Source organism: Microtus oregoni, unplaced genomic scaffold (assembly GCF_018167655.1).
Source record: "Microtus oregoni isolate MIOR12 unplaced genomic scaffold, Mior012 000013F_ref0000133, whole genome shotgun sequence".
In the NCBI taxonomy this organism is placed as follows: Eukaryota; Metazoa; Chordata; class Mammalia; order Rodentia; family Cricetidae; genus Microtus; species Microtus oregoni.
The window spans coordinates 9649675-9665548 of NW_024543072.1; the positions used below are offsets into that span (position 1 = coordinate 9649675).

The 15874-nt window shown below is 41.5% G+C and overlaps 1 protein-coding gene across 2 annotated transcripts in view; it reads left to right on the forward strand.

The window, feature by feature from the left end:
• Nucleotides 1-45: 45 nt before the first annotated feature.
• The window catches only part of Parg (poly(ADP-ribose) glycohydrolase), a 105167-nt gene continuing 89338 nt past the window's right edge, over nucleotides 46-15874 (forward strand). The window contains exons 1-4 of one of the 2 annotated variants that reach the window (XM_041662675.1): nucleotides 46-552; nucleotides 11818-11884; nucleotides 12847-13806; nucleotides 14962-15145. In XM_041662675.1, the coding sequence (XP_041518609.1) occupies nucleotides 333-552; nucleotides 11818-11884; nucleotides 12847-13806; nucleotides 14962-15145 (1431 nt within the window). In that variant the 5' untranslated portion in view covers nucleotides 46-332. Of the gene's footprint in view, nucleotides 553-11817; nucleotides 11885-12826; nucleotides 13807-14961; nucleotides 15146-15874 lie in introns of those variants that run through there. The other variant, XM_041662676.1, reaches the window with a different exon arrangement.

Below are 15874 nucleotides of genomic sequence, written 5' to 3' on the forward strand. Positions count from 1 at the left end.
GTTTCCGCTTTGCGGCCGTGTACGACCCGGAAGTCCGGCGCGCGGGAGGGACGACTGCTTTCCGGTGGTGGGAAAGTGAGCCGGAGCCCTAACCCGAGTGGAAGCGGCGCGTCCGGGGCAGGTGGGCTCCCTGCGACCGAGCGGAGGCGAGCGGCTGCGCAGGGAAGGGCTGGCTCGGAGGCCCAAGGAGCAGCAACCGCAGGAGCGGGCCGTCGCAGAGTGGGAATGGTGCGGGGGGCGCCGAGAAGGAGGCGCAGTCCGTCCCCATCAGGGTTAGTGAATGAGGCTCTCCGCCCGGGCCGACCCGGGGACAGTGCGCTGCGGGTCCCAGCATGAGTGCGGGCCCCGGCTGTGAGCCCTGCACCAAGCGGCCCCGCTGGGACGCCGCTGGAACCTCCGCGTCGGCTGCCTCGCACTCCCGGAGCTTCCCCGGCAGGCAGAGGCGCGTTCTCGACCCCGAGGACGCCCCCGTACAGTTCAGGGTCCCACCGTCTTCGCCAGCCTGCGTCCCGGGGCGGGCGGGACCGCACAGAGGCAACGCCACTTCATTTGGTATGTGGGGAAAATAAAACAATCTTTGTCCTTGTTTCATGTCAGTCTGAGGGCCATGGGACTCCTGTCTCTCTTATCTAATCACCACTCTGATGCCCCCTTACTCAATCACTAGAAGCCACTCGTAGGGGAGAGGAGCTACAGTTTCTAGTGACATTTGTGGTGTGGAAAACTTGGGGCCAGTTGCTAACCGGGTGGACCGCACCTGTATGTTTTCCTCAGCTTGGACAGAGAGTGTCTAGTTGTGTGCATGAAGCAGAAGGGCGCTTCAGTCTCCAGAACACATAACGAAAGCTGTTGGAATTTGCTCGGTCAAGTGCAAGTGCCATCTCCCAGAGTGCAGAGCAGTTAGTCTTAGCTTGCTGGCATTGTACTTGTCTCTGGCTCACGATGTTGATCATGAACTTGGTCTCTGCCTTCCTACTCGAAATCTATGAGGCCAGATCAACAATGGCACACGTCCAATATGTGTAACAAAGAGTCATGGGTTTACTTGTTCGTGAGGGCGCGATTGTTTTGGTAGGAGTTAAGTGTGGTAACCTAGTTAGGATATCAAAGGGAGTAGTCCAGATGATTTGGTACTTACTATAAGTACTAGACACCGTGATAAAGAATAATAAAGCAGTATTTCAGAAATGCAGCTGATGCATAGAATAAATGGTGAAAGAGTGAGAGATGAGCTGTGGAGATACAGGAAAAAAGTGATCCTACTACTCCGAAGTATAGACACTACTGTGGACTTTACTAAGGACTTTAAAGTTTATGTTTTCACGGTAGTTAGAGGCCCTAAACAGTGTGTGTCTGAAGTAATAAGAGTGGCGGGGCTGCGTTCCCAGCACCCCGGCCGCCTGCTCGGCTAGCTTATGCCCCGAAATAACAACACACAAACTGTATTCATTTAATCACTGCTTGGCCCTTTAACCCTAGCCCTTACTGGCTAATTCTCACATCCCGATCAACCCATCTCTAATAATCTGTGAGAACCGGTCTTACCGGGAAGATTCTAGCCTAGTCCATCCTGGGTCGGAGCTTCATGCCGGGAGGGGGGCATGGCGTCTCTCTCAGGCTTCTGCTCCTGAGAGGAGAGCTGTGGAGTCTCTGACCTCACTTCCTCTTCCTCCCAGTGTTCTGTCCTGTTTTCTCCTCCCACCTATCCTCTAACCAATAAAATGGGCCAGGGCAGTTCCTTTATTAGCCAATGACCTTCCTCCATCATTTCCCCTTTTTCGGTTTAAACAAAAAAAAGGCTTAAACTTTAACATAGCAAAATTACATATAACAAACCAGTTATCAAGTAAAAGTTACAATAATCTTTATCATAACTAAGGAAAACTATAACTATAACTAACTATTCTTAACTCCATCAAAGACTCCAGAAAGATATATTACCTAAGTAAACAAGAACTAAGAAACTTCACACTCTAGAAATGACAAAGACATCTCGCTGCCTGGACAGTCACCCAAAGTTCTTTTGTACCGTTGGGGCATCCATCTTCAGCCTTCAGGCCCATGGTATCCAGCAGACATTTCCATAAAGCAGGAAAATTCAAAGTCAGTTCAGTCACTATCTGCTGTGTCCTGCAGAATGTCTCGCACACTCTTTCAAAATGAATCAGGAACCCGGAAAGATCATCTCACCTTAGGCAAGTTCAGTAGTCCTCTCTCTGCGGGTTCTCTGTGTCCAGTTTATGCAATAGTCCAGGCAAGAGCAGTTTCTTGCCCAAATGGCTATCAAAACTCCATAACAAGCCTCTTCGATGCCCATCTTCCTCTTGAAGTAGATTGGTGCTGCCAGGAGCAGAGTGTCTCATTGTCATGAAAAGTCCTAAGTTATTAAAACATTTAAAATGCCATATTCTATAATCTTTGAAAAATATGAAGAATGCCTATCTAAAATATATCTATGTACATCTAGAAAATCTTAACTAACATGACTACAAACTTGACTATTATGATTATCTATTAACAATCTATATTTCTTAATTATACATTACATTTTTTAATGAACTACACAATCACAATACCTTAATCAAAATCAGAAACACTTATACATATAACAAAATTGACCTTAAATCTCTATCAATAAAGCAAAATCTATACTAATGTAAATTATTCATATCTATATCATATCCCCCTTTAAATGTAAAAGGACGTTTATAAACATTTTTTTGGGAATATGGGCGCAGTTATTTCTCTCCAAACTGCTTCCTGCTGAATGGGGGCGTCGTTAATTAGGTCTTTCACGGTATAACCTGTGTGCTAGTTTCATCTCAGTTGGCAGTTGAGCGAAGCAATTTTTTGAAGATGTTCACTGCAACCCTTCAGGAGGGCGTGGTCCATCATACCAAATCGGAATAGAAGAAATGAACAGCGTCTCATCCTCTGTGAAAACAAAATAAGAAACTCCTTTCCAAAGTATCATGTCCTTAGATCCAAATTTCAAATTTAAGGCATTTTCAAAGTATCTATGTTGGATTAGTTCAGCAGCATTTATAAACAAATATCTTTTAGCAGTTGTTTGTCCTTCCTCAGCATTCAAACAATTCAAAGAGAGCATAATAGCATACAGTATCAAAATTCTCTGTGTATTTTCCATCTTTGTGCAGCTTTGTTTTAACCTCTATTTTGTTTATTTTTAATTTTAACTTTTTGCTTTTTGAGGCAGGTTCTCTGTATCTTTGACCTGAAGTAACTCTGTAGACCAGGCTGTCTTTGAACTCTCAGAGGTCCACCTGTCTCTGCCTCCCAGGCATTCGGGATTAAAGGTGTACACTATTACACCTTGAACTCACAGAGATCTGTTTGTCTCTGCCTTCTAGGCACTGGGATTAAAGGCGTGTGCTACCACACCTTGAAGTCACAGAAGTCTATCTCCCTCTGCCTACCAAGTGTTGGGATTAAAGGTGTGTACCACACACAACAACTCTCTTCCTTTTTTTTTTTTACTTTAAGAACTTTAAATTTTAGTCTGCATATATTTTTAACACAATTCAAACCATTTAGAAATTTTCTTTGTCTTTGAATCTCTCTTTACTGTATATCTTTCTTTTTCTGACCACATGAGTCTTTAATTTACCAAGCAATATCAGTAGGATTAAAGGTGTGGCTTTGCCAGCTGGATCCATCCCATTCCTTAGCTTTCCAGCCTCATGGCTGAGGTATTGGCTGTAGCCAGCAAGCGAGCTTCAGCAGCCTGTGCTTGTAAACTGCACAAACCGCCTGCGTAAAAGAGTCAGAGTTTGTCCTGGCAGGACAGCCCAGAAAGCCGGCATTTTTAAACGGCGCAGCTTTTTTCCTGCTACGACTGAAAACCGAAAAGCATGCATTCAGCTTTTCGTCAACGCCATTTAAGTGTTTCGTGGCAGGACCTCTTAATGAGCTGCATGGTTTTGCAGCTGAAGCTGAGTCAGGAAGCTTCTCTTAGATGAGGCGCTTGCTTGCCTCTAACAAGCAGAGCAGACCCGAGAACACAGCGAGTCTAGATGCCATCAAACAAATCGTAGCACTTTACTCCAAATGCTCTAGTCAAAAGCTCTGTCTCCCGCAGGAGCCAGACAGAGATCTCAATGGCGACACAGCCCCAGGAAGTCACGCTTTAATATGACACAGCGTTTTTTCTGCTACTGTTGCCGAATCAGGGAGTCTTCTACAGCACGCCACCAACAAACAGCAAAAATCTGTGTTAAACTCTCTCTCCCTTACTTTTAAGCCTTGTCAGGTTTTTTAAGTGGGTTTAGTTCATCACGTGGGGCGCCATATGAAGTAATAAGAGTGGCGGGGCTGCGTTCCCAGCACCCCGGCCGCCTGCTCGGCTAGCTTATGCCCCGAAATAACAACACACAAACTGTATTCATTTAATCACTGCTTGGCCCTTTAACCCTAGCCCTTACTGGCTAATTCTCACATCCCGATCAACCCATCTCTAATAATCTGTGAGAACCGGTCTTACCGGGAAGATTCTAGCCTAGTCCATCCTGGGTCGGAGCTTCATGCCGGGAGGGGGGCATGGCGTCTCTCTCAGGCTTCTGCTCCTGAGAGGAGAGCTGTGGAGTCTCTGACCTCACTTCCTCTTCCTCCCAGTGTTCTGTCCTGTTTTCTCCTCCCACCTATCCTCTAACCAATAAAATGGGCCAGGGCAGTTCCTTTATTAGCCAATGACCTTCCTCCATCATGTGTCTGTGTGTGGGGGACTCTAGATTAAACTTGTTTCTTGAACCCGCAATATAGTTGGTTGGTGTATAGAAAATGGAAAAGAAAAATTGCTTGAAATCCCACGACTTAAGGAGTTGGTCTAGACGATTTGCACTTGGACTATGACACAGGCAGTAGAGCAGTTCTTGGCATAAAAATAATAACAGGAGCTCCAAGTATGGTATAGAGCATGCAAAAAAATAGAGAAAGTAAGATGACCAAGGGGAGGCTTAAACGCAGTGCGTAGGAGGAGAAAAAGCCTAGCTTGTGTTCTTTAACCCAGAGCCAACAACATTGCGGAAAGACCCTCAGTGTATGGGGCTGAGCAGTCATCAGGGCAAATAGTGTACATTGTCTGTCTTGGGACCTCTAGGGAGCAGACTTGAATCAACCTTTTAGGATTTTTTTGCTTTTGTTTTGTTTTGTGTGTGTTTGTGAAACAAGATCTCACTGTGTAGTCTTGAGTTAGTCTGGAGCTCAGAGAGAATTGCCTGTCACTGCCTTCCAAATACAAAAATTAAAGGTACTTAATCAAGTACATTCCTGCCTCTGGCTTGCCCCAAGTCTTGAAATCATAGGATGTGCAGTATAAGTAGAGAGAGGAAGTGTAACAGTGTAAGTAGAAGGGACAGCATACCTAAATACTGTTCGAACTGGAACACGGGGTTGCAGACGATTAGATGAGCTTTACTGTGGATAAACTGAAGTGCCATTTTAAGGAATTTAAACTTCATTCTGTATTTAATAGGCCTCCTGGAAGCTTTTAAACAAGAGAATACATTTGGTTAATGTTTTAGAAAGATGGGTTAAGCAGTAGCTTTTTGACTTTTTAAACTTCAGGCTGCTGTGTGCATATTTTTCTGGAACACAGTAATATCTGTAATGAATAAAAAAAAAAGTAAGGTGTGGTGGAAGAGAAAGTTTCTTATAGCCTGAGGGAGCGCATTGTCAGAGGCAGGGACATGACCAGAGGGAGCTGGGTCCTGTGGGGGGTGATGGAGGGGAGAGAAGGGAAACCAGGGACAGCAGACAGGAGGCCAGAGGTCCAAAAGTGGGTGGGTAACCAAAATGCCTGGATTATGTAGGAAGAGCCTCTGGGAAATGGGCAGCCCAGTGACTGGGCTGCAGAGTTTAGAATATAGAACAGGGTGTGCCAGCCATACCTTGTAACAGGTAGGGACTGAGGGATGCTGGGAGAACCTGGCTGCCATGTCCAGTTTTGATATGTTAAATGGGAACCTCAGCCTTTTGTCTTGAGTTTTTAAAGTTGGCATATATGCCATGTTTATGATTGAAATGTTTCATGAAATAGCATCCTTACATGTGTAATGCCTTCTTCCATCTTCCTTCTTTTCTTTTATCTTTTCTTTTCTTTTTTCAGGACATGGATTTTCTGATTAGCCCTGTCTGTCCTGGAACTTACTGGATAGACCAGGCTGGCCTTGAACTCACAGAGATCCCCCTGCTTCTGTCTCCTAAGTGCAGGGATTAAAGGTGCCCAACTCAATACATTCTTATATTGTCTATTGTCGTTTTTTTTTTTTTTTTTTAAAAATGCTTGCCACTTTTAGTTTGTAAAATGTTGGGTTAAAGAATGTCCAGACTGTAAACAGAGACCAGTTTTAGAAAATATATAACTGGCCGGGCGGTGGTGGTGCACCCCTTTAATCCCAGCACTCGGGAGGCAGAGGCAGGCAGATCTCTGTGAGTTCAAGGCCAGCCTGATCTACAAGAGCTAGTTCCAGGACAGGCTTCAAAAAGCTACAGAGAAACCCTGTCTCAAAAAACCAAAGGAAAAAGAAAATACAGAACAGTTGCCCCATAAGTGAAGTACTCAATAATATGAGAGGGGATGATGGACTGTAAATCTAGGACGTAGAGAACTTGCTCTAAAGGAGTGGGAACTGAAGATGAGCTATAGATAATGACTCTGACTTCTGTGACTACATAGTATGTGGTCCCGCTGACTTTATCTGAATGCTTACTGGGGGACGTTGGGGCTACCAACCTTTTCTCAATTGATTGGACTTTAAATTTTCTTCCAAAGAGAAATCAAGTTAATATTCCCATGGATGGTGTTTTCTGTATACCTGTCACAGAGCATCAGTGAACAGAATGTTCAAAGTCTAAATTTTAATCTTTCAACCGTTGTTACAAGTTTTAGAATTTTTTTAAAGAATTATTTATTATGTATACAGGGTTCTTCCTGCACACATTCCTGCAGGCCAGAAGAGGGCACCAGATCTCATTACAGATGGTTGTGAGCTGGGAATTGAACTCAGAACCTCTGGAAGAACAGTCAATGCTCTTAACCTCTACAGCCGAAGTTTTAGAATTTTTTTCTGTCGGTTGGTATTTAAGGTTTTTTTTACATATAGCTATCCTAGAAGTGGGTAGAGAAATGCTTATTCTGTACCTTTTTATTTTCTCGGACACATTTCTTATATTGGCTGAAATCTGTAAATCTCAGTCCACATAGGCAGAACTCAGCATGGTGTTTACAATCAACTTACCCCAGTTGTTTTGTAATAGGAGACTTTCTGGAATGAGAGGTGCTCCATGAAAATGCAGGTGAATTTGACTGTATTTTATGCCCTTTGCTGATTCTGTTTTTGCTGAGTAGATGACCTCATTGAAGTACAGTCGTTTCTGCAATATGAAAGTCAGTGTGAATGGTGTGAAGCTGGAGTAATCCAGAATCTCTTATGTCAGTTGCAAGAGAGATTGGGTTTAACTGTTGGGAGAGAGTGTATTTGTTGAAAAAGTCTTTGTAGGCTGGGCACAATGTTTTCTCTTACTTTTGTGTTCTTACTGGTACATATACTCCTCAGAATAGACAACTGTATTTTCTAGGTAAGGAAACAGACTCCAAGAACTGAAATAACTTGACCAAGATAATGCTGGTAGATAAGTTCTGGATAATTCAGAACTGAAAGGGCTCATTGTATATCTTTAAGGTTACTGTTGCTTTGATGAGACACCATGACCAAAAGCTAGGGAGGAAAGGGTTTATGTGGCTTACTTATACTTTCACATCTTAGTTCATCATTGAAGGAAGTCAGGGCAGGAACTCAAACAGCAGGAACATGGAGGCAGGAGCTGATGCAGGGGCCATGAAGGGTGCTGCTTACTTACTGGCTTGCTTACTTACCGTAGCTTACTCAGCCTGATTTCTTAGAAAACGAAGGATCACCATCCCAGGGATGGTATCACCCACAATGGGCTGGGCCCTCCTGCATCAATCATTAATTAAGAAAATATCATACGGGCGTACCTGCAGCCTGAGCTTATGGAAGCGTTTCCTCAGGTGTGGCTTGCGGCCCCCTTCTTCCAAATGACTCTAGTTTGTCTCTCGCTGTGTCACGGTGACATGAAACTGGATAACTATAGATAACTAGATGCACATGTCTTTTTTTGTCCCCTGTTTGCTATGGTTATTTCTAGTAAAATAAAAGAAAAGCAACATTTTGTGCTTCCTTAAGTAGAAGAAGGAGTAAGTTGTTTTTTGTTTGTTTGTGTGTTTGTTTTTTGTTTTTCTTTTCTCAAGACAGGGTTTCTTTGTGTAGCCCTGGCTGTCCTGGAACTTACTCTGTGTGCTAGACTGGCCTTGAACTCAGATCTGCCTACTCTGCCTCCTGAGTGCTGGCATTAAAGGTGTGTACCACTCCTACCACCGTCCAGCTTGGATTAAGCTCTTAACAGTCCTGTGATGTGTTGGAAAAGAAACTTAGCAGCCAGTGGTAGTATTGGAAAGAGTGAGGCTGTCCTTTCTCTAGGGTTCAAACAAGGACTGGGGAACATTTGATTCGCAGGATATATTGTTACTTCTTCACCTTCCTTTCCCCATTCATCCTTTTGGCAGGCTCCAGGAATCATAATTGGAAGCCTGAAGCTAGGAGGATATACTTCCATGCTGGGCTTCAGGAGGCAGACAGCTGTCTTCAGCTTCTCTGGAACAGGCCTCCTGGGCTTTCATCACTTGAAGTTTGGGTTCTGTGGACTACTTCATGTGGATGAGAAGAGTGTCTTAGTCACTGTTCTATTGCTGTGAAGAGACACCATGACGAAGGCAGCGCCTATAAAAGAGAGCATTTAACTGGGGGTTTGCCTACAGCCTCAGAGGCGTATTCCATTATCATCATGGAGGGGAGCACGGCACTAGAACAGTAGCTGAGAGTTATATCGTGATGCAGGCAGAGAGAGACATCGGGCCGGAGAACTTTGAGATTTCAAAAGCCCATCTCCAGTGACACAGTTCCTCTAGCAATGGCACACCTACTCCAACAAGACTATACCCCTTCTTGTCCTTCTAAATGTCTCAAATAGTGCCATGATGATTAAACATTTAAATATATGAGATTCTGGTGACCATTTTTATTCCAACTACCTAATGATTAAGCATTCATATATATAAGATTGTGGTGACCATTTTTATTCAAACCACCACTAGAAGCCTAGCTATCGCAGCCTCACATCTAATCCTAATATTACAGAAGGTTTTAAATTCTACACTGGTTCCAAAAATGGTGTTTCAGCAGTTTGCTGGTTTGAAATTTGAGGATTTTCTAAACTGTCCTTTGTATGGTTTGTGTAGACTTAGTGTCTCATACCTGGAATGCTTGCGGTAAGAAATGATTCAGATGGAGTTTTTAAGATTTTGGAAGAATTGCATAGACCAAACTGGTTAATCTAATCTGAAAATTTTAAAGTCTGAAATGTTTCAAAATTAGCATTAGAGCTCAAAAGTTGGATTTTGAAGATCAGGGACACTGAACCCATTTGATAGAATTAAATAGAAAAAAGAGCAATAGAAAAAGTTTCATCTTCAAATCATCCTCTTGCTTACTGACAATGATAAATCACAAAGAGTGACTTAATGAAAGAAGGATTTATGTAAATTACTTTTGTGGGTTTTCTTTTTTGTGTGTGTATGTTTTTTGCTTGCTTTTTGCTTGTTTTTTTTGTTTTGTTTTGTTTGAGACGGGGTTTCTCTTTGTAACAACCCTAGCTGTCCTAGAACTCTCTCTTGTAGACCAGGCTGGCCTCGAACTGACAAAGATCTACCTGCCTCTGCCTCCTGAGTGCTGGGATTAAAGGTGTGCACTACCATCGCCCATCTGTAAATTACTTTTTGTAAGGCAAACCATTTAAAGAGTACTAATCAGGGGGCTGAAGAGATGGCTCAGAGGTTAAGAGCATTGCCTGCTCTTCCAAAAGTTCTGCATGGTGGCTCACAACCATCTGTAATGAGGTCCGGTGCCCTCTTCTGGTCTGCAGGCATACACACAGACATAATATTGTATACATAATAAATAAATGGAATACTAATCAGAGCTGGGCGGTGGTGGCGCATGCCTTTAATCCCAGCACTCGGGAGGCAGAGGCAGGTGGATGTCTGTGAGTTCGAGGCCAGCCTGATCTACAAGAGCTAGTTCCAGGACAGGCTCCAAAGCTACAGAGAGACTCTGTCTCAAATAACCAAAAGGAAAAAAATAAAAAAAGAAAAATACGAATGCATCTATGACTTAAGTGTTTAGATTCTTAATATTGCCACTTTGAGAACTGAGAATGTTTAAGATTTAATGCAAAGTGACACATGCAGTTCGTGTCCTGTACATTAAAAACTGAAAGGGCACGTGTTTCTAATGGTTATATAAAATGTGATTGCATCCCCACTCCTAAGCTAATCATTTTTATTTTTGCTGCTGGTCATATCTATTTAGTCATTTCTCTGACATCTCAAATTTAGTATCTGCAGAATTTCCTAATCATACCCCCCTATACCTAATTCTCCTATTTCCCATATTTCTACTCAGTATTGTTATGACCATTTAGGTCTTTGAAGCTTCAAGCTTGAAGTCTGTAATGACTACTCAGTTTTGCTTATCTCATAAGAAGTTATTTTGTGCCTCAATCAGTAATTTTTCAATCTAGTTGATTTATTTTTTTCTTTTTATTTTCTTTCTTCCTTTTTAAGAATTTCAGTTCTCATTCTTCCATCACGCTCACAGAGATTCTGATTTAGTAGGTGTGGGCATGGTCCTAGGATCCATTTATTGCTTCTCATGACTCAGGTGACTGGGAACTCGCTGGTGTCCATTGGTGAGCACTCTCTTTGCCTCCAGGTTATCCATTATGAATGACTATAGGCTTCTTAACTTTGAATGCTGGAATCCTGGATCTCAGTGTGACTTCTGACCATCCTTTTGTGCCTCTCTAACTATGGTCTTAGTTTCACTTTTTCTTGTCCTGAAATTTTTTTTTTTTGGTTTTTTTTTTTTTGTGACAGGATTTCTCTGTAGCTTTGGAGCCTGTCCTGAAACTAGCTCTTGTAGACCAGGCTGGCCTCGAACTCACAGAGATCCGCCTACCTCTGCCTCCCTCGTGCTGGGATTAAAGGCGTGCACCACCACAGCCCAGGCAGAAATACTATAATTCTTGATCAAGACCTCTTTTAATAGTTTTTAAAAACTAACTTTTTTTGAACATATACCACATAGTGTCCTAATACTTTACATAAATTATTAATAATTTAAACTTCATGTTAACTCCATGGAAGATGCTGTTCGTGTACATAGTTTCCAGGTGAAGAATCTCAGTTGGAAAAAAGGTTCTTTCACTCAGTCACAAAGAAAGCCAGTGAGGTAGCCATGATTTGAATCCAGATGTTATGAGTTCAGAGCCTGTGATCTTAGATCATTTTACCTTTTTTTTTTTTTTTTTTTTTGGTTTTGGTTTTTTGAGACAGGGTTTCTCTGTAGCTTTGGAGCCTGTCCTGGAACTAGCTCTTGTAGACCAGGCTGGCCTTGATCTCACAGAGATCTGCCTGCCTCTGCCTCCCAAGTGCCAGGATTACAGATGTGCACCACCACCGCCCAGTTTAGGAAAACACTTTCAAATCTGCACTGTGCATATTAGCTGTTCCTGTCTTATCTTTTAATGCTTGAAGTTTGAAAAAGTAGCTGCTCTGTTTAACCTGCAGAGTCTAGCAAAAGGCCTAATATGTATAATAGGCCATATGTTTTCTATTTGAATTTGTATATATATTTAACTTTTAATTTTAATTTCTTATAGTTTTCAAACAGAAGAAAATTACCACTTGGATGGATACTAAAGGAACCAAGACAATTGAGTCAGAAAGGTATAAACAAAATTTTTTTTTTAAATTTTATTTATTTATTATGTATACAATGTTCTACCTGCATGTATGCCTGCAGGCCAGAAGAGGGCACCAGATCTCATCACAGGTGGTTGTGAGCTGCCATGTGGTTGCTGGGAATTGAACTCAGGACCTCTGGAAGAGCAGTCAGTTATGAACCATCTCTCCAGCCCAGTACAAAGACATTTCTATATGGATAAATGAAGAGTGAAATGGTGGGGTTGTTTTATCTTGCTTTTTGTTTTTAATTTCTTTATATTTTTCTTCATCTACCTTTAACTTTTTTTTTTCTTTCTTTTTTCTTTTATTTGGTTTTTCGAGACAGGGTCTCTCTGTGGCTTTGGAGCCTGTCCTGTAACTAGCTCTTGTAGACCAGGCTGGCCTCAAACTCACAGACATCCACCTGCCTCTGCCTCCTGAGTCCTGGGATTAAAGGCATGCACCACCACTGCCCAGCCCTTTATTAATTTTTTAAAGTTTGTTTATTTTTTAATACGTAGAGACCTTCATTTGTTTGTGAGATAAAGAGATTAAAGTTAAATGGTTTCTGACTTTTAAGATACTCATATACAGTAGTGGTTATAGACACAAAACACATAATCACTGCTTCATGAGGTAAATACATTGTGAAGGTGTGAGCAAGTAAAGATATGAGTGGTGGCCAGCATGTAGAAGAAAGAAGTCACCAGCTTTGGCTGGTCTTTGAAGGAACAAAGGATTAAACAGAAGGTAACCTTAAGATTTGAAGAGGGGTGGGTGTTTATCAGGCACAGCGCTGAGGAAGGGCATCATGGGTACTTGAGCAAAAGTGCAGAGCGGTGAAATGATGCGCTGCGTGTTTAGCCATCACAAGAGTAAACTTTTCACTATGGTGTTTTAATAGTTTAGCTACTTTGATTTTTTTTTTTAATAAATTGGTTTTAGTTCTTTCTGTTCTCTTGTAGTAAAGAAAACAACAATATAAGGATAAACTCCATGATGAGTTCTCTGCAAAAAGATAACTTTTACCAACATAAGATGGAAAAATTGGAAAATGTTCCTCAGCTAAATCTTGATAAATCACCGATTGAAAAGAACACACAGTATTTAAGCCAGCAGCAGAATGCAAGTATGTGTAAGTGGCAAAATGAAGGGAAGCATGCAGAACAGCTTTTGGCAAGTGAGCCTCCAACAGTATCTCTGGTACCAAAGCAGCTTAGTAATGCTAACATTGAGCAGTCACCCCAAGCTGATGACCACAGTGACACAGATAATGAAGAAGATAGAGACAGTCAGCAGTTTCCTACACCTGTAAAGCTTGGAAACACAAAGCAGACAGTGGGAGATGAGCAAGCCAGAAGCTGCTGTAAGTGCAGTGGGTCTTGCCACTCCTTGAAAGACTGCACAGGCTGTCAGCAGGAGGTGGATGTGGTACCCGAGAGCCCTTTGTCAGATGTTGGTGCTGAGGACATTGGAACTGGGCCAAAAACTGACAACAAATTGATTAGACAAGAAAGTAGTCTAGGTGATTCTCCTCCATTTGAGAAAGACAGCGAGCCGGAGTCACCAATGGATGTAGACAATTCAAAAAACAGTTGCCAAGACTCAGAAGCTGATGAAGAACCAAGTCCAGGCTTTGATGAGCAAGAAGATAGTTCTTCCCAAACAGCAAATCAGCTTTCAAGTTGCCAAGCCAGAGAAGCCAACTGCGATCTTAAGAAACAGCATTTGACTAAGGGAAGGGAAGTTAGGTTACATTTCCAGTTTGAAGGAGAGACTCATGCTGGAACCAGTGATTTAAATGCCAAGCCATCTGGAAACACTTCTAGCCTTAATGTAGAATGTAGAAATTCCAAGCAGCATGGAAAGAAGGATTCTAAAATCACAGATCATTTCATGAGAATTCCCAAATCAGAGGACAGAAGGTAATTCCCCTCCCTCCCATTTAGGAGTTTCCCTCCAATAGTGTAGTATGTTTTTAAATTTTGTAGAGGGAATTAAGAAAGTAACTACTGTTAATTAAATAGTTGCCTTTTATTAACTATTTATACAAATTAAAGTCTAGATTTCTTTTTTTTAAATATTTATTTATTTATTTTTGGTTTTTCGAAACAAGGTTTTTCTGTAACTTTGGAGCCTGTCCTAGAACTAGCTCTGGTAGACCAGAACTAGCTGGCCTTGAACTCACAGAGATCTGCCTGCCTCCTGTGTGTTGGAATCAAAGGTGTGTGCCACCACTGCCTGGCTAAAGTCTAGATTTCAAAGTGGAAATTCTAAAAAGGCCAGAAGCAGAAAACAAGAAGAGATTTGTGTTGGTAGTCAGTTTTAGTTTCATGAACTTTCTTATGGAATTTATGAAAATTATTAGATGAAAATATTGGATTGACTATAACTGTTATTTAACATTTGTTTAGGGTTTTGGTTTTTTTTAAATGTAATAACTTTTCTAATGCTCTGACAGAAAAACAGGTAATACTCTGTTTTGTAAATGAGAAAGCTGAGATTTAGGTTAGAAAATTCACTGAAATCCTATAAGGATATTTTTTCATGTATATTTGAATACACCCTTGTATTTTTGCCATTATTCCATGAGGAATTTTAAACCTTGCTCGGTTTTTTAAGATGTGTTTTGTAGCTTATGATACTAAGTTTACTTTTTTGAAATGGTTATATGAAGACCAGAGAAGTAACTGAGTCTCTGATCTGTGACTTATTTCTATTTTTTTAATATTTATTTATTATATATACAGTATGCATGTATGCCTGCAGACCAGAAAAGGACACCAGATCTTATTACAGGTGGTTGTAAGCCACCATGTGGTTGCTGGGAATTGAACTCAGAACCTTTGGAAGAACAGCCATTGCTTTTAACCTCTGATCTATTTCTCCAGCCCCTCATTTCTGTTTTAAATGGAGATTTGTATGTTTGAAAGTTTCTTAAGCTCTTGGGTTTTAATATAAGGTTTTAAAGTTGTCCTTGTAAAGCAAGTATAGCACACTTTAGACAGTAATATTCTTCGTAAGTTTTGTGCTTGTATATCTAAGAAAACTGAAACAGTCCATATTTTTCTTAACCTTAGAAAAGAACAATGTGAAGTCAGACATCAAAGAACAGAAAGGAAGATTCCTAAATACGTTCCCCCTCACCTTCCTCCAGACAAGAAGTGGCTGGGAACTCCTATTGAGGAAATGAGGAAAATGCCTCAGTGTGGGGTCCGCTTGCCTCTCTTAAGACCATCTGCTAACCACACAGTGACTGTTCGGGTGGGTATTCTTACCTGTGAGCAAAAATTTTTGTTTCATTTTTTTTCTTTCCAGTTGACTACTCACTATATGTTAGTTATTATTTTGTAAAATAAAAAAGTTTAAAATTGTTTATGGTTTAGTGCATTCTCCATCTTGGTCTTAGATTCTCTGGTCATTCCCTGTCACCACCTCAGAAGTATTTAGACTCAGCATGTCTAAAACCAGTCTCACTTTTTGTTAAGTTGTGGTAAAATGCACATAGCACAAAGTTTACCACTGTAATGATTTTTATGTTTGTGATTCAGTGACATTAAGTGTATTGACAGTGTTGTACAACCATCACTGATACCCATTCCCAGACTTTTCATCTTCCCAAATAGGAATTCTGTTTCTGTAAAGCAACAACTCCTGCTTTTTGTAGCTCTGTACCTACTTTTGCATTTTCTGTGGCATATTTCCCAGGGTCTACATTGCAGCTTTAGGTTCATTATCTTCATTTCTGTCAGAGGAAGCTTACAGGAACTCTGACCTCGTCACATGCCGCTTGACTTTCAGGCTTTGGTTTGAAACCTCATTAGAAACCCTACCATGTTCATAACTTGGATAGTACGTGCATGTGAAGTCATTGACAGTGCCGAGGTATGTTGCTGGCGAGAGATGCATGGAATTACCCTGAACTATATTTAGCAGCTTTGAATCCTCTGACTTAACAAAGGAAAGCGATTCACTAGTGACCTTGTGCAGGCT